This window comes from Ovis canadensis, chromosome 1 (genome assembly GCF_042477335.2).
Source record: "Ovis canadensis isolate MfBH-ARS-UI-01 breed Bighorn chromosome 1, ARS-UI_OviCan_v2, whole genome shotgun sequence".
In the NCBI taxonomy this organism is placed as follows: Eukaryota; Metazoa; Chordata; class Mammalia; order Artiodactyla; family Bovidae; genus Ovis; species Ovis canadensis.
Window position 1 is genome coordinate 17,502,063 of NC_091245.1, and position 21,641 is coordinate 17,523,703.

A 21,641-nucleotide genomic window follows, 5' to 3' on the forward strand; every position below is an offset into this window, starting at 1 on the left:
AACTAATCACCACTAAGGTATAAATGACTGAGCCTCTAAACTTCCAATGAATAATGATCTTTTTAAAAGACAAGCTACAAAAATCCTCACTGGTTGAAGTGAGAATACAGGTGGAAGAATCATAATTTAGGATAAGAAATCCAATACACAAATAGTACAAGTTCACAAGTCAAAACCCTTGACCTTCACAACTTTTGTCTCACTCCTATAATTCCAAATATTCACAACAACTTATGCAAAAACTTGAGGGATTTAGTGAGGCAACTGCCATTTGCAAACACAATTGTCATTTCAGAGATATCTATCATAAAATCAGAGATGAAAAAGAACTTCATTATATCATTTTTAAAATCCCTGGTTTGGAGACCTGTTTTGGAGACCAACAATATTCTTTATCTCCAAGGGAAGAAAAGTTCACAAAACGTATGTAGTAATTCATTGTGTTTGAAATAACAATATTTTAACAGGCTATTCTATATCTCCCTCACTACAGAAGAAAATTTCTTTAAAGTCTATCTTGGAATATGAGAACTGGTCAAATTGTGATGATGACGCTAACCAGTCACCATCACAATGAAGCTTCATATTATTTACAGTATTAAGACCATTTGGGTTCCTTCCCAAAGTTCAATGTCCAGAACTCCAACAGGATTTGAATTAAGAACCATAATATAGTTACTGCTCTTCTCTAGATTCTCTCCAAATTACTCTATTATTCAAATATATAATCTGAAATTCATAAATTCATACAAGCCATACTCAAAGTTAAAAGGCCATCTGAGCTAAAGCTTAGGGATCATACTGTCAAAAGATACCTTTATGCTATATATGTAATTTTCACCTTAAAAATATTTTATTCTACAATTTAAGGAGGAAAAAACAAATATTTCTGGACATTAACCACTGAACTACATTCAGTCATCATGCAAGTACTGTATTTTGCACTTATATTTCACTCTACATATTAGAATCTCTATGTGTCTTGAGCAGCTAGAAAGCTAATGAACAAGAATCCCTTTGATATAAGAATACTCAAAGGCATCTTTACATGTTACTTAAAAACCAAGACAGAATCTGCTATCACAATAGTTCTTATACTCAGTTCTCTAAAAATATGTGTATATGCAATAATAAAGGAGAAGGCAATGGCACCCCACTCCAGTACTCTTGCCTGGAAAATCCCATGGACGGAGGAGCCTAGTGGGCTGCCATCTATGGGGTCACACAGAGTCGGACATAACTGAAGCGACTTAGCAGCAGCAGCAGCATGCAATAATAAGGGCTTCCCTCATATCTCAGTTGGTAAAGAACCCACCTGCAATGCAGGAGATCCAGGTTCTATTCCTGGGTCAGGAAGATCCGATGGAGAGGGGATAGGCTATGCACGCCAGTATTCTCGGGCTTCCCCTGTGGCTCAGCAGGTAAAGAATCTGCCTGCAATGCGGGAGACCTGGGTTTGATCCCTGGGTTGGGAAGATCCCCTAGAGAAGGGGAAGTCTACCCACTTCAGTATTTTGGCCTGGAGAATTCCATAGGGTTGCAAAGAGTCGGGACACGACTGAGTGACTTTCACTTTCATGCAATAATAAACGTCCTCTGAGTCACATGTATTTACTCATTTAAGTGTTTATCCTGACCTCTCTGCAACCATACTGCTTCAACTCACGATATACAACATTTACTGGATATCTCCATACACACTGCCTCCATGACATTATACCAATAATATGGCATCCATGTTAACAGAAGGTTAAAATCATGGAACGTGAGCACATTTAAGTTTTAAGTGTTGAGTGTGATACACAGAAAATGCTAAAGAAACAGCTTAAGCTGCTACATATGATGTTTATGGCTCAGTGGTCCTCGAGTGTAGTCCAAACCCCTTCAGGGGATCTAAAGGATCAAAACAGTTTTCAGAGTAAGACATTATTTGTCATTTTCATTGTCATCCTCTCAAAAGTGTGCAATGGAGCTGTTCAGATGCTATGTGATGGGTGCTATCAAAAAAGACTGAATGATGAGGCACAGAATATAATCCAGCTATCTTTATGAAGCCAGACATTTTAAAAATTTGCAAAAATGTAAAGCAACACCAATCTTCTAAATTTTTGTTTTAGAAAATACAATGATTTTTCATACAATCTTATCTATGTTAACATATAATTAGTTTACTATATATATGTAAATTAACAAATATTTTAATTTTGTTTTAGTTTTAACTTTTCAATACAATCAATTTTGATAGATAAAATTCACAAACACATGCTCTTTGAACACTAAATAATTTTTGATACCAAAAAGTTTAAGATGCTACCCATTAGTTAATATATAAATAAGACTTTCTTTTCTAAGTGCCCATGAATCATTATCAATTAATATAATACATTAATACTGATTATCATTCTGTGGTATGAAGAGGTCTGAAGAGGATTAATTTTCATAGAAATCCCACACAACGTAGGGTGAAACATTTACTAATAATCTGTTCAAGTTGTTGCAGCTTAGACTCCAGGGGAGAATTATCTTGCTTATTTCACTACTGGCTCATGCTGCTGCTGCTGCTAAATCGCTTCAGTCATGTCCGACTCTGTGCGACCCCAAAGATGGCAGCTCACCAGGCTCCCCCATTCCTGGGATTCTCTAGGCAAGAATACTGGAGTGGGTTGCCATTTCCTTCTCCAATGCATGAAAGTGAAAAGTCAAAGTGAAGTCGCTCAGTCATGTCCGACTCTTAGCAACCCCATGGACTGCAGCCTACCAGGCTCCTCCGTCCACGGGATTTTCCAGGCAAGAGTACTGGAGTGGGGTGCCATTGCCTTCTCCACTACTGGCTCATAAGGACCTTATAGTCTTTGTTTCTACTTCTTGTTTCTTGCCATCATCACTTTAAAGCCTATCTTCGCTGTCTTTAACATAGACTTTATCTTTTTCTCCTTACAGAAACTTCTTCTATAAACGACCACCATCTTTCCTCAGTGGAACTATTTCCTCTCCTGTGCTCAAGGAAGCCATAGTTCTTTACCATCTCTGAAAAATTTAATTGGTAATTCATATATATGAACGTCTGTCTTTATCTTAATGTTTAACCCATCACTAAGAAAATACAGGATTATCGAGCTCTTTCCTCAACTTGTAAAGCATGAAGTACTTAAGACTCAGAGTTCAAGACTTACTGCAAAACTACAGTAATCAAGACAAGTGGTTTTGGTGAAAGGATACATAAATCAACAGAACAGAATCCAAAAATAGACCCAACATATACAGCCAAGTGATTTTCGATAAATGTGCCAAGACAAGTTGGCAGGGAAAGGAAAGACTTCCAAAAATTGATGCTGAAACAACTGCCTGGCTACCTGTATGGGAAGAAAAGTTAACAACGACCCCTTACCTCACATCATACACAAAAACTTGATAAATGAATCCCAGAACTAAATGTAAACATTAGAACTATAAAACTTACAGAAGAAATCATAAGAGAAAATCTTTATAACATTTGGTTAGGCAAACATTTTTTAGATATGACATGAAAAATTACAATTCATAAAACAACTGACAAATTAAACTTTATCAAATCAAAAACTTATATTCTTCAAAACACACTGTTAGAACGAAAAGACAAGCCACAGACTGGAAGAAAACATTTGCAAAGCATATATCTTAGGAAGAATTTGTATCCAGGATATATAAAGAACTCTCAAAACTCACTGATAAAGAAAATTCAGTTTTTAAAAATGGGCAAAAGATTTGAACAGATACTTCAACTAAGAAAGTAAGTATGTTATGGCACATGAAAAGATACTCAACATCATTAGTAATTAAGGAACTGCAGATTAAACTACACTGAGGTATCACTGCATACCTGCTAGAATGGCTAAAATCAAAAGACTGGCCATACAAAGTACTAACAAAGACATGAAGCAAATGGAACTCTCATACATTGCTGGTGGGAACATAAAATGCCACCATGATTTCTAAAACAGTTTTGACAGTTGCTAAAGTTATACATGGGAAGATCCCTTGTGGCTCAGCTGGACATGCACCCACCAAGTGCTAAGGGTCATTTCACTCCGAGGTACTTATCTAAAATAAATCATATGTCCACACAAAGACATATATACAAATGTTCACAGCATTTTTATTTGTAACAGTTAAAGCTGGAAACAATCGAGAAATCCATCATCAGGTAAATGAATATGCAAACTGCTATACATAAATCCAATGGAACAGAATAAACTATTGATACTTGCAGAGACACACATGAATCTTAAAATAACTGTGCTGAATAAAAGATGCCAGACCAAAAAAGAATACAGATCATATGATTCCATTTCTATAAAATTCTAGAAAATAGAAACAAACAGTAAAGCAGATTAACTGTTATCTTGTAGAGACAGGAATAAGAGGGAAGAATCACAGGGACACCAGGTAACTTTTGAAAATGATGGACATGTTGTGGTAATGATTTTATGGGTATGTATATATGCCAAACATCAAACTGTATCATGTCAGTTAAATCTCAATAAAACAAAAAAAAAATTTTGCAATTTGGAGTGGGTAAGGATTTATCCCTGGACAGCAAGAAGATCAAACCAGTCAATCCTAAAGGAAACCAACCCTGAATATTCACTGGAAAGACTGATGCTGAAACTGAAGCTCCAATACTTGTGGCCACCTGATGCGAAGAGCTAACACATTAGAAAAGACCCTGAGACTAGGAAAGATTGAAGGCAGGAGGAGAAGGGGGACAACAGAGGACAAGATGGCTGGATGGCATCACCGACTCAAGACATGAGTTTGAGCAAGCTTCGGGACACGGTGAAGGACAGGGAAGCCTGGCCTGCTGCAGTCCATGGGGTCACAAAGAGTCAGACACGACTGAGTAACTGAACAACAACAAGGATTTCTCAGCTAAGACATAAAAATAAAACACTATGAAAGAAAAAATTGGTAAACTGGATGCTATCAAAATTTTACTTTTTAACAAAATAATTTGCATCCATAATATATAAAGAACTCTTACAATGCAATTTGAAGACAAGCTATACAGTTTTAAAAACAAAGGCATACAAGTAGTCATTAAGTACATTAAAAAATGTTCAACATCATCAGTCATCAGGAAAATCATAATGAGATACTACTCCATACCCAGTAACATGTCTGAAATCAATCTGAAAGGCAGTTAATAATCTTCCTTCATGAATTTGTATCCTTTTAGGTTTCTTCTTGGTATCAAAAACAAACATAACTGATTTGTGTTGCAAGGAAATATGAATGACTATCCCCATTTTATATGGCTTCCAAACCAGCATTCCTCTCATTACATTACACGGGCTTTTCTTCTTGTTTTTTTTTTTTCTTCTTCTTGTTTTCAATTTTCTACAGACCTACCTGTAATATATTAAGAAGCACTATATTTATCTCAGTCTCCATTTACTCAAATAGTCTCATCTTTCCATAACCTGCATGGATTGTGCTTTTTTACACAGCTAATCACTTTAAGCTCTCCCCCACTTTAAGCTATGTGGGAGGTGGGAAGGAAGAATGTTAACATACTACGAAGAAATGGGTTCCTCTGCTTAAAATCCCTATTTGGCGATATAACCTTCCACAGAGACCTGTCCATAGCACCTATCCCTCAGGTTCTCAAGTAAGCCATACTATGGGCAGACTAACCTTTTTTCCCTGCTTTTGTTGCTTTTATGAGAATCTTGAATACAAATAAGCACATAGTAAGTATTCAATATACATGTCAAACTCGGGACTTCCCGAGCAGTCCAGTGGTTAAGACTCCAGGCTTCCACTGCAGGGGACAGGGGTTCAATTCCTTCAGGGGACTAGGATCCTGCACCCTGAGCCAAAAATATATATGTATGTGTGTCTGTATATATACACATACACAAAATATACATACACATATATATGTCAAACTGAACAAAACTGAAGCAGGAGTCCAATTTCAAATACACAATCCTAAGGATACTCTGTTCTGATATGAAGATATGAAGATGGGAATCAAGTTTTTCATTCACTACCAATGTAACAGTAAGGAAAAGCTCTAAACACTATAAATATTCTCTCTTGAAATCCTAACTCTTATCACCCAACAATGAATACATGTTCAGCGCTGCTTTGTATCACAAACTTTTTGTCGAGTTCTGCCTAGCTCACCAAGCCCTTTCTCAGTGTTGGCTCCATTTCCAGGGCCCTATAAGTCACTACCACAACAACAGATTAAAGGATTTGTACCTGACCCAAATTGCTTGCCTGAATTTTCTTCTTCAGGAAGTTCAGTATCAGGACTGAAACAGTTTGGGCTGGTCTCCTGAATGAACAAGCTATGTACTTGTGAGGTATGGGATAGCCATGTGCCAGAAAAGCAAAGCAAAGTTGGTTTGTAAAAAATGAAGAAATAAGTTACACTCAGGGAAAAGCAAGAGAGAAGAAAATACACTGCCTAGGTTCCTAAGAATGTAAGTTCTATTATGAGATCCAGCTATCTCTGGATTCCATGAAATACTGCAGTATTCACCAAATAAATTCCTTTACTTTTGGATATATATCCAGTGCTGGCTTCCTTTACTTGTAACTAAGCAAAACTTGACTAAAATATGTTTTACTGAATCAAACCATAAAATTTTTTTATTGTTCAGTACTATTATTTTATATTCTGTGCACTGTTGGCAGGCACAGATTTTAAATTTAACAACTCCTTTATTGTGCAAGTATATTCAGTGATGCTTTGTAGTCTCTATTACCTCTGATATTATTTCCCTCCATGTATATGAATTCATGACAATTTAAATTTCTCCACCCACCTTTTAAAAAACTGCTGCCTTTCAAGAAAGGTTTTTTCAATTTTAGATAATGTGTTTCAAAATTAAATCACTATTTTTCTATCATTTTTCCTTGTTTCCTGCATTGGCATTTTCCCTTTGCACTTACTCTTTAACAGTATCTTCAATTAAGCAGAGTATTTTTTAGCATTTCTCATTTAAGAGAAAGCCTCAAATTATGATAAATACTGAGAGCCAGAAGGTAGAATTTAGTGAGTAAGAGCACTGGCCCTGGAGCAAGACCTGTGAATGAAACCCAGCTCTGTCCCTTAATCACTGTATGTTTTGAGTTGTTTTTTACTCACTTTCCTCATCTGTGAAATGAAGATAATAATCAGACCAACCTCAGAGAGTTGTGAGGGGAAGTTTAATTAATGTATTTTAAAATGCTTAAATGCCTGGTCGAGTATATTAGTAACAATACCACAAAGTAAGCTATCAAAGTCAATATTTCAGTTCAGTCGATCAGTCGTGTCTGACTCTTTGCGACCCCATGAATCGCAGCACGCCAGGCCTCCCTGTCCATCATCAGCTCCCGGAGTTCACTCAAACTCACGTCCATCGAGTTGGTGATGCCATCCAGCCATCTCATCCTCTGTCGCCCCCTTCTCCTCCTGCCCCAATCCTTCCTAGCATCAGAGTCTTTTCCAACGAGTCAACTCTTTGTATGAGGTGGTCAAAGTATTGGGAGTTTCAGCTTTAGCATTAGTCCTTCCCATGAACACCCAGGACTGATCTGCTTTAGAATGGACTGGCTGGATCTCCCTGCAGTCCAAGGGACTCCAAAGAGTCTTCTCCAACACCACAGTTTAAAACCATCAATTCTTTGCTGCTCAGCTTTCTTCACAGTCCAACTCTCACATCCATACATGACCATTGTAAAAACCATAGCCTTGACTAGATGGACCTTTGTTGGCAAAGGAATGTCTCTGCTTTTTAATATGCTATCTAGGCTGGTCATAACTTTCCTTCCAAGGAGTAAAGCATCTTTTAATTTCATGGCTGCAGTCACCATCTGCAGTGATTTTGGAGCCCAAAAAAATAAAGTCTGACACTGTTTCCACTGTTTCCCCATCTATTTGCCATGAAGTGATGGGACCAGTTGCCATATATTAGTTTTCTGAATGTTGAGCTTTAAGCCAACATTTTTCACTCTTCTCTTTCACTTTCATGAAGAAAATTAGAGATACCAAGGGAACATTTCATGCAAAGATGGGCTCGATAAAGGACAGAAATGGTATGGACCTAAAAGAAGCAGAAGATACTCAGAAGACGTGGCAAGAATACACAGAAGAACTATACAAAAAGATCTTCACGACCAAGATAATCACAATGGTGTGATCACTCACCTAGAGCCAGACAGCCTGGAATGTGAAGTCAAGTGGGCCTTAGAAAGCATCACTATGAACAAAGCTAGTGGAGGTGATGGAATTCCAGCGGAGCTATTTCAAATCCTGAAAGATGATGCTGTGAAAGTGCTGCACTCAATATGTCAGCAAATTTGGAAAACTCAGCAGTGGCCACAGGACTGGAAAATGTCAGTTTTCCTTCCAATCCCAAAGAAAGGCAATGCCAAAGAATGCTGAAACTACCGCACAACTGCACTCATCTCACACGCTAGTAAAGTAATGCTCAAAATTCACCAAGCCAGGCTTCAGTAATACGTGAACTGTGAAATTCCAGATGTTCAAGCTGGATTTAGAAAAGGCAGAGGAACCAGAGATCAAATTGCCAACATCCGGTGGATCATGGAAAAAGCAAGAGAGTTCCAGAAAAACATCTATTTCTGTTTTATTGGCTATGCCAAAGCCTTTGACTGTGTGGATCACAACAAACTGTGGGAAATTCTGAAAGAGATGGGAATACCAGACCACCTGACCTGCCTCTTGAGAAACCTATATGCAGGTCAGGAAGCAACAGTTAGAATCGGACATGGAACAACAGACCAGTTCAAAATAGGAAAAGGAGTACATTAAGGCTGTATATTGTCACCCTGCTTATTTAACTTATATTAAGAGTACACATCATGAGAAACGCTGGGCTGGAGGAAGCACAAGCTGGAATTAAGATTGCCAGGAGAAATATCAATAACCTCAGATATGCAGATGACACCACCCTTATCAAAGTCAATATTTAGTCCCATAATAATTTTTATACAGCCTTAAGTCAATGAATACTCAATGGTACTCTTCAATACCTGATGCTCAGAAAAGGAAGCCCTAGAAGTCAGCTTAGACCAAAGATTAAATTACATTTAGGATACTCTAGACCAGCACTATCCAACAGAACTTTCTACAACAATGGAAATGTTTGTGTGTTAGCCAATATGACAGTCAGTGGCCATGTGGCTATTAAGCACTTAAAATGTGGCTAATATGACTGAGGAACTGATATTTAATTAATTTAAACAGCCACATCACACTACTGACTACCACATGAGATGCAAGCTTTAGAAGATAAGCCAGAAAGTTCAAAACGGATTTTAGAAAAGTTTCTGTAATGGTCAAAATTAAGATGGTTTCTCATTACTACTCTTCATTTAATTGGAACATGTCAGAATTAAACATTCAAATTAATAGATTTCAATTACAAAAAGTTTGATAAATATAATGGACTATGATAATGCAAGTTATTCCTGCCACTGTGTGGAACTGATATAAAAACATGAAACTATATTAATTATAAATATGATAAAAATCTAATATTAAATGTCAGCAACATCCTTAGCCTGAGGTCAATTGCAAACCTGAACACTACTGGTAAATTATCAGATTAGAGAGTACCAAACTAAGTGAATTAAGCCAGACAGGAAGGCAAATATATATCATTTATATGTATAATTAAAAAAAAACATATAAAATTTACTTAACAAAATAGAAACAGACTCATAGACATAGAAAACAAACCTTATGGTTACCAGAGGGGAAAAGGTATAGGGGAGGATAAATTAGCAGCTTGAGAATAACAGGTACACACTACTATATATAAAATAGACAACAAGGTCCTACTGTAGCAAAGGGAACTATATTCAATGTTTTGTAATAAACTATAGTGGGAAAAATATCTGAGAAAGAATATACCTACATATGTATGCATTACTGAATCATTTTGCTATATACTAGAAAAAACAACATTGAAAATCAACCATCCTTCATAAAAAATTTTTTTTTAATTTTTAAGAAAATTTAAAAATAAGAATTTAGGGAAAAGGGGAAATAGAAGGAGGAAAGAAATTCTCTTCTATCCCATGTTCTTGAGCTGACAGCAAAGGATACAAATATGTCCTCTTTTGTTCTAAAAATAATGATCCCTTTTGCTTTCTACTATTGAGGGTTTGAATGCGTGCTCAGTCACTCAGTCGTGTCCACTCTTTGAGACTCCATTGACTATAGCCTGCCAGGCTCCTCTGTCCATGGAATTCTCCAGACAGGAATACTGGAGTGGGTTGCCATTTCCTTCTCCAGGGGATCTTCCTGTCCCAGGGCTCAAATCTACGTCTCCTACATTGGTAGGGGGATTCTTTACCACTGAGCCACCTGGGAAGCCCTTTCTACTACTGGAAAACACAAGAGAGGAAAAATTATGCCAGATGCTTTATGTATGTAATCCCATGAACCCAAACAGGCCAGTGAGGTAAACATTAACAATTCTATTACAAAAAAAACCTAGGAAAAGTGAAGTAACTTATCCAAGATCTTATGAATAATATGTGGCAGAGATCTGAACCTGTACCTACCCGATTCTACAACTATATACCAGAGCTGCCTTAACAATACCAAGTCTGAGACTAGAAACCAGGCAGCAAGAAGCCTTAAAACAAATCTACCCACCTCTGGTATTTCTAAACAGCACAGTTATCAATATCAAATGGAGGGCAATGAGAAGACGGATGGCCAGGAAATTCATTCACTAACACACAAGCTTTTTCTAGTGCTAAGAATCCCTGTCGATTCCCTCACATCATAAACAAACAGCCTGGATCAATAATAAAAGGCATCTTCAAAGGAGAAGCATAACAAAAAGGAAAAGGTTTAAGTGTGAACCATAAAAACAGAAGAGATAATGAAAGGAAAAATCTCAGGCAGAAGGTCAAAAATGACTGATGCTTGAAAGTATTACTGATAACCTAGTGCCTAGGCTGAATGCACATGTGAACCAAAAAATCAATCCTCATAAACGCTAGGCAATTCAGATATGTTTTAACAAGTCCAGAGAAATATCAAATTTTGCTTTAATCAAACCAAATTATAAAAAATCTAATGTTATGATATGTAAAAGTAGTATGTTATATACATATATGTGTTTACCTATCTACATAAAACTAATGTTCAAGGGAAACTTTTGCTTCTTCAGTAAGCTTTTGCTATTACTGAGTCTGTACCTGGAAATAAAAAGGAGATTCATCTCAGGATTCAAAGCCTCTTATTATAAACTCAGTAAGCAAACAGATTCTGCTAAATTTTTAAGATTCTATTGTCTGACAGAAACTATATCCATCATTACCTGAACTCTCACTCTTGCTATTCAGAACTCAGGACTTAAAATAATGCATATGACTCAGTATTCACTATCCAGACTCCTACTATTCAAACTTAGGGTATGAATGCAGTAGATTCAGACTGCAAGGAATACCTGTGACTCATATATATCACATGATTTATAAAATTAGCACTTTTTTAGCAACATGCAAACACCTTACTAAAATCACATAAACAATGGCTGCAGAACAGAGCTGAGAAAACATTTTTTAACACTGTATTTCTTAGTAGTTTGCTGAAACAAGTTATTAAGTTACTGCCCCTCAGTTTCAAACCCTCATTGCTTCTTCCCACCTGCCTTAACGATGCTGAAAGTGGGACTCTGCCTGCAAACCACATTTCTGCTTTGCCAGCTGATTTCCTCTAAGGGTCTGCCAAGAGGGAACACTAAAGATGGACTGCAAGCCTGGAGGAAAAAAAGAGATCCTGTGCTTTCCCATCTCTTCTTTGGGCTTCATAGGAGCACTATTCCAGCAAAGGTTTCTTCACCCCTACAACAGAAAGTCTTCCCCATAGCAGTAATAAAGTTTTCAGTTTTTCTAACGCTCATGAAACTAGTTTAATCATACCCTACTCAAAGACCCCAGCACCAGCCAGCACCCTTTCCCCAGATTTCTGGGTTTCAAACCTATGGGATTTCTAGTCTGAACTCAACACAAGCATCAGCATGTAGTACCTTCACCTTGGAGATCTGAATTGTTTCCACAGGACCCTTCCTCTAAGTCTCTAGGTTTCCCCTTTGGTGCCCAAGCTCTTAGGGCTCATAGCTGCTTCTGGAAGTATCTATCTCCATGATAATTTAAGTAGTTTTATTTTTATCCATTCTATTATCTAGTTAACAACTTCAAATCTACTCAGTGACTCTATTAAAGTCTCTGTTTTACAACTGGTGTGGTTTCTGCCTCCTGACAGAATCCTGATAAAAAGAAAACAATCTTGTTATACTGTAATAGTATATGATGTTATTATAGTAACTTTTGTGAAACTGCAATTTACCTACACTATCAAGTAAAGAACAAAATGTTAGTTAAGAGCAATCTGACTAAAATTGAGTGTATTTAGCTATCATAACACAAAATCTTTTGCAACCATTCTTTTAGAGAAAATTCGGGGCACCTTTAAACACACAATATCTACTGGAATAAAATTACATGATAAGACATTACCAACAATGACTATCTCTGTTTTTCCAAATTTTCTATAATTGATTTATGATTACTTTTTAATCATAAAAATACAGTTAGCATAATTTTAAAAAATAATTCTAACATGCTCAAATTCAACAGGGATCAAATATCATCTATAGAAAACAATATTTAACTTGTTTACCTTAAAGGGCAGAGGAAGAGTTTTAATTCACTTACTAAGTACCTTCTCCTACCTAACAAATTTTTTAGTTGTCACATGATTTCATTCCACCCCCTATCTTTACTTCACACAAGTAATCCACTCCCACTCTAATCTATGCCTACAACCCTCCCCACCACCTGCTTACCCATTTTCTCATTCCCAGCCATATGGTGGTTCTTCTCCAACAACTCACATGCTTTCCTATCTTGAAGTTAGTCACTTTCTAGATAGACAGGTAGCATACAAAGGTATATACAAGACATAAAGGTAGTATATACAAAAAGAGTTATGGCAAATAAGCAGTGTTTGCACTGGGTTTGAGTTTAAGACTTCTTACTCTACTTCTATTGGGATAGTGTAGTTGGAGGCCATTTCTGGCTTGGAAAAGACTATGCAAAAGCAGACAAAAATTTATTGCGGTTTTAAGTAATTCAGTTTCTCTTCCCATCACCAAAAAAATGGTCATTCTTTTCTTCTCCTCCTTATATCAAACCAAAGCTGGCTTTCAATTAGAAGAATCAATGACAAACAATGGTCTACCCATATATCTGAGAATGTGAATTCTCTGCCTCACAGATGGACTGGACCATACAAAATATTACAAAAAATGAAAGATTAGGATAGAAGGATCCTAAGTATCTCAACTCAAATGTCACAGAACTTCTCAGTTTACTAATTGCTAAATTTATAGCTATATCCATAAAAATTTGATTATAGAGTATTACACACAAGCATTATAACACAGTAAGCAAATTATAAAATAATTCATGGTATCTTTTCTCTTTCATCATCACTTCCAATAATATAATTCTATCAAGCAAAAGAAGTTAGGTATCTATTATTCCTAATCCAATGTCATATATAAGCTTCACCTAGACAGAACTATTCAAATAGAGGGATATAAGATCTCAGTGAATGACTTTAATACATGATTAACATAACCCACAAACAAGTATCTTTAAGGAAATCTATGATCAGTGGAAGATCAAAGTCTACAAAAATAACCTGATTTGGTCATACCTAAAGTTTTAAATATTCAAAAAAGGGTAAAATGATTCTCCCCAACACATTAAGCAGAAATCACTCTTAAGTGAAATCAGTTCTACAGCAGCTTTGGAGATTAAAGATAACAGTCCTTTTTTTTTTTTGAAGTTCTTTTCAAAACTATACAGGTATCTGTTGTGGGGGTGTGGGGGCATATGGACTCCAACAAGGTAGAAAAGCATCACTCCACCTATTTCCATTATAAGCTGGAAGATGTATTCTTAGGGAAATGCCAAAACAGCATAGGGTAAAGCTTTCCCACTGAGGAAAAAGGATATCAGCCTTAGTCTGATAAACATTCAAGCATATGAAAACAAAAAAGGCAACTTTATTTTTCTTTTGTGGCATTCTAAACCACCAAAATTTCTTTTCAAGCCGGAAGATTCCATGACTCCACATTAACGACTCTTAACAATTTTGTATCCCTCTTCTCTCTTCTGCCCTCCAAAGCTGGTTAATTCCAACTCTCTATCACTTGCTCTGTTCCAGCTATAATGGCCTCACTGTTCCTCCAACATACAAAGCAAGTCTCCTGCCCTATGCCCGGAATGTTCATCCTCTACTATCCAACGAAAGGTATGTTCCATCACTCTTTCAAGCCTTCGTTCAAATGTCACTTTTTCGGTAAAGCTTTCCCTGGCTACCCTATCTAAAATAACACATTATCTCTGAATTTCCTAATCCCTTTCTCTATTTTTCATTTAGCTCTTATCACTATCAGTATCTAACACTTACTTCTTATTTTATTAATTATGCCTTCACCAAAATATAAATCCAAAGATTACAGGATTTTTAATCCATTATGTTCACTACTCAGCCTCAGCATTCAGACAGCTCCTGACACTATATTAGGTGATCAATATGCTGAACAAATAAATGGTAGCAACAACACATGGTAGTTAGCTGCAACACCACATGCAACTGGCAGGTGCTGCCATCAACAATTCACATTCCAGTCTGAAAAATTTTAATTAACAGGTTAGATTTATGTTATGTTTTCAGACTGTGCTCTGAGAACTACAGTAATCCCTCAAGGGCAACTATGGGGGTAGAACATGGAAGTCTAAGCCCAGCATTTATCTATTTTATTCACAGGATTTCACTTAAGATTTAATTTGAAGAAAGTATTTAGCAACTTCAAAAAAATATAAAACCACTGGGTTGAATACAACTTAGTTCCTACTCTTTTACATTTTACTTATTTATCGTAAATGAGGATAATTTAGGTATCCTGTTTATATCATCCTTTAGAAAGGAATTTCAATTACTATCTAGTCTTTCTCTGTAAGCAAAAGTATCTCCCTATCTCACAAAACAGCACTACTTCCCAAAACAAACCACAGTGTTTTACTGTGAGCCTTACAAAGAAACTGATTCTAATATGACTTGACCAGCGTAACTTTTTAAATGTTACATGTGCCAATAAAAAAAGAAAACAGCACTCACCTTAATGAAGTTACAGATGGACAAGCCTGTCCATACAAACCCATCTGGCCACAAAGAGAATCTGGAAAGTAAAGAAGAGTTAGTTATCAGATGCTCCAAAATAAATTAAACTATAAATCAAAATAAATTAAAAATGCTGTTGAGCAATATGATGAACTACATTAAGAAAGACTGACATACCAAGAAGCACAGAAAAAAACAGGCACATTATAACTGTAACACCCAAGGAAGCTAAAAACTCACAAAATTTAACAAATTAAGCTTAGTTACAGATAAAGAGTCCAAATGGTTTAGTAGAGTCTAAGGAGATCAGTACTGGGTGTTCACTGGAAGGACTAATGCTAAACCTGAAACTCCAATACTTTGGCCATCTCACGTGAAGAGTTGACTCATTGGAAAAGACCCTGATGCTGGGAAGGATCAGGGGCAGGAGGAGAAGGGGACGACAGAGGATGAGATGGCTGGATGGCATCACCGACTCGATGGACATGAGGTTTGAGTGAACTCCGGGAGTTGGTAATGGACAAGGAGGCCTGGTATGTTGCGATTCATGGGGTTGCAAAGAGTGGGACACGACTGAGCAACTGAACTGAACTGAAGGAGTCCAGAGAGGTGCCTAAAGGCTACCAAAGAGCTGAGCATGCAGGTTCCCATCCTCACAAGTTCCCATCTCCCACTTCATCGACCCTTCAATCAAAGCAGTGATATCTTTGTTGGTTTCACAGAATGGACCTCACTAAGACTTGATCTGAAGAATAATTCGACTGCTTAATTAAAAAGTTAAGAATAACATTGAACAGAAAAAGCTTTGTTCAAATTCTAGCTATGACACTATGAAACCCTGAAGAATTACATATCCTCAGAGAACCTCCCGGAGAAGGCAATGGCACCCCACTCCAGTACTCTTGCACGGAAAATCCCATGGACGGAGGAGCCTGGTGGGCTGCGGTCCATGGAGTTGCTAAGAGTCGGACACGACTGAGCGACTTCACTTTCACTTTTCACTTTCATGCACTGGAGAAGGAAATGGCAACCCACTTCAGCGTTCTTGCCTGGAGAATCCCAGGGACAGGGGAGCCTGGTGGGCTGCCGTCTTTGGGGTCGCACAGAGTCGGACATGACTGACATGACTGAAGTGACTTAGCAGCAGCAGAGAACCTCCATTTTTTCCATCTGTAGCTTGGGGATAGTATCACCTAAAACTTTATCAAGAGATAAACTGCAGGTTTGTTATTAGAATTAAATCATTGAACAAATGTGAAACTATCTATTAGCACTACTATCCGGCGCAAGGATCATTCAGTGCCTACTAGTAATATGAATGAGAGAAGCTGCAATGGGAGGGTATAATATGCATACAACTGTTTGCAACTAAAGAAAACAGGTTCACTCTAAAAGGATCGACTCCTTTTCTAGTTCTAGCCAACTGCTGCTAAGCAGGATTGTAAGCTCGATACTGTTCGACTCAGTCGCTCCGTCGTGTACGACTCTTTGCGGACCCCATGAATCGCAGCATGCCTGGCCTCCCTGTTTATCACCAACTCCGGGAGTCTACCCAAACCCATGTCCATTGAGTCGGTGATGCCATCCAACTATCTCATCCTCTGTCATCCCCTTCTCCTCCTGCCCTCAATCTTTCCCAGCATCAGGGTCTTTTCCAATGAGTCAGTTCTTCTCATTAGGTCGCCAAAATACTGGAGTTTCAGCTTCAACATCAGTCCTTCCAACAAACACCCAGGACTGATCTGCTTTAGGATGGACTGGTTGGATCTCTTTGCAGTCCAAGGGACTCTCAAGAGTCTTCTCCAACACCACAGTTCAAAAGCATCAATTCTTCGGCACTCAGCCTTCTTTATAGCCCAACTCTCACATCCATACATGACTGGAAAAACCATAGCCTTGACTAGACGGACCTTTGTGGACAAAGTAATGTCTCTGCTTTTTAATATGCTGTCTAGGTTGGTCATAACTTTCCTTCCAAAGGAGTAAGCATCTTTTAATTTCATGGCTGCAATCACCATCTGCCGTGATTTTGGAGCCCCCAAAATATAAGAATATCTAATTTTTCAAGAAAAGCAAAATATCCAAGATTTTATTTGAAATCTCCTGATTTTTATTTTCTAAACACTATGTGGGCCAAACAAAACATTGGTGGTTATCCCAAGTTTATAACTTTTATTTTAGAGGCTGACTGCACTCCCTGCATCTATCAGTAATTGTCAAGACATGTTCTGCTTCTGCCAGAACAACAGAATAGATAGCTTGATCAACATGCCCAATGAAAATAACAAACACTGGATAATTTTAAACCTTTATATATTAATCAATAACTTGAAAGAAAATAAAGTATGATCAAGACTAAAAACTAAGTGAAAGAGGGAAACTAGAGAAGTATGCAGAGTACTGAAACCAGCTTTCATTCATCTTCAGAGCATTGCGCCAAACACTGAATTTCAGCTTGCAATTCCAAAGCTTGTTAGGGCTCAAGGTGCAAGAGGCAAAGTCCAGATGTTATCCAAGAGAATCTCAAAAGAAAATTTAACCGTGGCATTGAGTGTTGGTGAGGGACTGGGGGCTACAAGAGCAGTTCAACAGTGTCTTCTCAGATACAACCAGAAGCTGACCCTCACCTAGATTATGGTTTAAACAGCTTCATACTCAGAATTTTAGAGTGGTCCTAGAATGGTCTTATCTGCCCCCCAACCTTGACAGATGCAAATGCAAATCCTCTCTGGCAATCTGCCTTCGATCTAGGCTTGGAAGAATTCTCAAGGATAAGGTCCCAAGATAAATAAATTCACAATCAAAATTCACAAAACCAGTAGGAAACAAACCACTCAAGAGTAAGATACAGCTGAAACATCAGGTGGCAGACTCAAAAACTCAAACTTCAGATACGGAAGTTATGAGACTTTTCCCTATTGTTTTTATTTTATTAAACTAACACCTTTCTTTTTCCTTGTTAGAGCTGAACACTTCAACTCTTGATTTCTACGAGGAATGACTTCTAAACACCCCTGGGCTCTCAGGCCATTCCTCACCAAGTGGGTAGAGCTAACTCCAGGACTCTACATCCAGGATTCTGCAAGGTAGTTATCTGAGTATGACTGCCCTATTGACTCCAACAGTTAATCTAGACATCAGGTAAACTGTCTATATTGGGTGGGTAGGGACAAGAGAGCGTGGAAAGTTAGCCAGCACATTTGGCTCTTAAACCTAAACCACATTCTACATTATCAGCTTTATCAAAAACAAAGGTTAATTCTTATAAACATTACCATATGACCCAGCAATTCTACCCTTAAAGAGATATCTATTTTTATATATATAAATTATATATACACACAAATATATACCTACATGAATATATATAAAATGCTCGGGAATACATAATATACATTCATATAATATACTCATATAATATACACTCTCCACCAAGATAACTTAAAACATACGTTCACACAAAAACCTTCACACAAATGTTCATAGCAGTATTATTTATAAAGTCAGAAAGTGTTAAGAAACCAAATGTCCATCAACCGATGAACACATACACAAACGTGATGTATCTGAACAGTATCCATATACTATGGAATATTATTCGGCCATAAAAAGGAATTATACAGTGTTACATGACACAACATCAATGAACCTTGAGCATCTTAGCATTAAAAAAGAAGTCAGATACAAAAGACCACATACTGCAAGACTCCATTCATATGAAATGTCCAGAACAGGCAAATCTTAGACAGAAAAGAGATTAGCCAGTAGATAGGGGGATGGGAGGAGGGATGCAAACAGACAGTGACTGCTAAATGGTTTCTTTCAGGGTTGATAAAAATGCTCTGCAATTAGAGAGGTGAGGGTTGCACAAACTTGTGAATAAAATCCTTTAGTATAAGATTACCAAATTTGACACTTTATCTTTCTAATCTACTGCAGCCTTGATGCCCTAGTTTCAGTTTTCTTCACTCTTAACTTAAGATTATTGCTCCTACATGGTGTCTTGAACCATGTTAGCTGAAAGAACAAATACACCAATATTCTTCTCCCTATCCAGGCAAATGTCCCGAAACATGGAATGCTCACAGAAGGCTAAGATTCACAGTGAAATCAGTCTCCTCCAAATCACAAACTCACATTTATGAATTCAAATATGTTGAACAATTATATTAATTCATTCAATTAATTAATTAATTCATCCAAAATTTATACAGTTTAAGTTGGTGCCAACAGCACCAACCAGCATTTTCTGCAAATCCTTTGAAAATCAACAAACAAGAAACTTTGTGTAGCATGACATAACCAGAGCACAGGGAGTAAAAATCAGTCATGCACTGATGCACACGCTCCAATAGAAACTACTGTATTACACACCATCACTAACAGAAGAATATAGAATTTCTTTTAATACAAGCAGTCATCAAGTGTACATTAAACCGAGTTACAAACTAGTCACATCTAGGAAGCAGATGTTTAACAAACTAACAGGTCTATAAAATACATTATTTGAGAGGAGGAGGTGAAATGGAAGTATTTTTATTTATAAGGAACTTGTAACATTCATGATCTTGAGCCAAGACCTTGATTGCAATCCCAACTGTAATTTTGGGTATATTGTTAAAAGGGAAAATTCATGCATCAAGTTACTGTAACAGGAGCTTTAATGAAGCCACCACCATGACATATAAAAGAATTAAAAGTCTGTTGAAAATAAATTCTAGAGCACTGAAAGTCAAGAGAGCATTCCTTAAAAAAGTAAAAAAAGTAAACTTCTGAATTCAGCTCTATCTTTCATAAGACTTGAAAATAAAAATTTACTAGCATTCATGAAGGAACAACCCTGCTGAGTCAGGTTCCTTGACTGAACACTGTGAATTGCTATACCATTACTCACAGGTAATCATTAAAGCAGTCATGGAAATAACCTGTGTGTTAATCATCCTAAACAGGAAAAATCTGCCAGAGGAAGGAGTAAAGGGAAAGAATCCTGCTGAGTGAGTAGCAATCAGCTGTTCATCACAGCTCCGCTCACTGAACCTAAAGGCAGTGATGCAGCTATAGCTAAAAAGCGAGAACTCAGTCACATGCTCTCAGAAAGCAAAATCATGTGAGAATGATCAATTCACCATGGTAATGTTAGAGGGAGAAGAAAGGCCAAAACTTAAATTTGGAGAACTCAGATTTAGAGAAGAGGAACAAGTTTTCAAAAACACCCTTGAGAAAACTGTACTGGAGATAGCACCAAGTGATTTAATGGGGAAAAAGGCAAGCGTTACACACAGATTAAGATAGACATAAACTGAAAACACAAAACAGGCTTTTAACGGAAGATCATTTAATACTATAGAGGGTGGGGTTTGCAGACTAGTGGGAACAAAAATTAGACTGGAAGGGTGTTAAGAATCAGGAAAGAGTGAAATAAAAATTTAGCTACAAACTACATAAAATGAAAATAAAGTGCAATAAGGTCAAACAGAGCAGAGAGGAACGGATTAACACATCAAGAAAGGTGAGTAACATATTAGAAAGCTCATCCATCACACTATATCCCCATTAACCTGTTTTATTCTTCATAGCTCTTGTCATCTGATACGACTTGATAATGACTTTTGTTTTACCGTCTGCTTCTATTGCCTGGAAAATCCCATGGACGGAGGAACCTGGTAGGCTATAGTCTATGGGGGTCGCAAAGAGTCGGACACGACTGAGTGACTTCACACTTCACTTTACTTCTGTCCCACTAGAACGTAGATTTAAGTTTCTGTTTCAGTCTCCGTTATATCCCCAAATCCTAGTCTACGGTCATATTTGTTCATATGAATGAATAAACCAAGTTCCTATAGATTGGAAACAGAATAAACCCAAAAGAAGTACAACTAAGATATAACTGAAAATTCACCAAATTTTTTTTAATGTAGTCTTTGTATCCACTAATTCTCTCTGCCTCTGAAGTGAATAATTTAAGACAAATTCACAGTTAGAAGAACAAGTTGGGTATCCAGAATACATAAAGGATCCCTGCAACTCAACAAAAACAACTCAAGTTAAAAATGCCCAAAGATCTGGAGATAGAGCAAAGGGGTAGAGCATTTGACTGCAAAAAAAGAAAAAATGGGCAGAGACTTGAATACCCATTTCTTCAAAAAAGATATTAAAATGTTCAATAAGACGAAAAGATGTTCAAAATCATTAGTTATTAGGGAAATGCATATCAGAATCACACTACTACTTCATCTAGGTAATCAGATACTAAAGTATCAGATATTACTTCAGCTCAGATGGCTATAATCAAAAAAAAAAAAAAAAAACCAGACAATAACAAAAGTTGCAAAGATTTGAAGAAATTGAAGCTCTCATACACTGGTAGTGGAAATGTAAAACAGTGCAGCCACTCTGGAAAAGTTTGGCAGTTTGTCAAAAAGTTAAA

General features: G+C 37.1%; 1 protein-coding gene across 4 annotated transcripts in view; it reads right to left on the reverse strand.

Moving 5' to 3' along the window:
- FOXJ3 (forkhead box J3) overlaps positions 1-21,641 on the reverse strand; it is a 149,400-nt gene that overhangs the window by 110,980 nt on the left and 16,779 nt on the right. For 3 of the 4 annotated variants that reach the window (XM_069588265.1, XM_069588264.1, XM_069588280.1), the window contains exon 2: positions 15,212-15,272. In XM_069588265.1, the coding sequence (XP_069444366.1) occupies positions 15,212-15,255 (44 nt within the window). In that variant the 5' untranslated portion in view covers positions 15,256-15,272. Of the gene's footprint in view, positions 1-15,211; positions 15,273-16,249; positions 16,269-21,641 lie in introns of those variants that run through there. The other variant, XM_069588271.1, reaches the window with a different exon arrangement.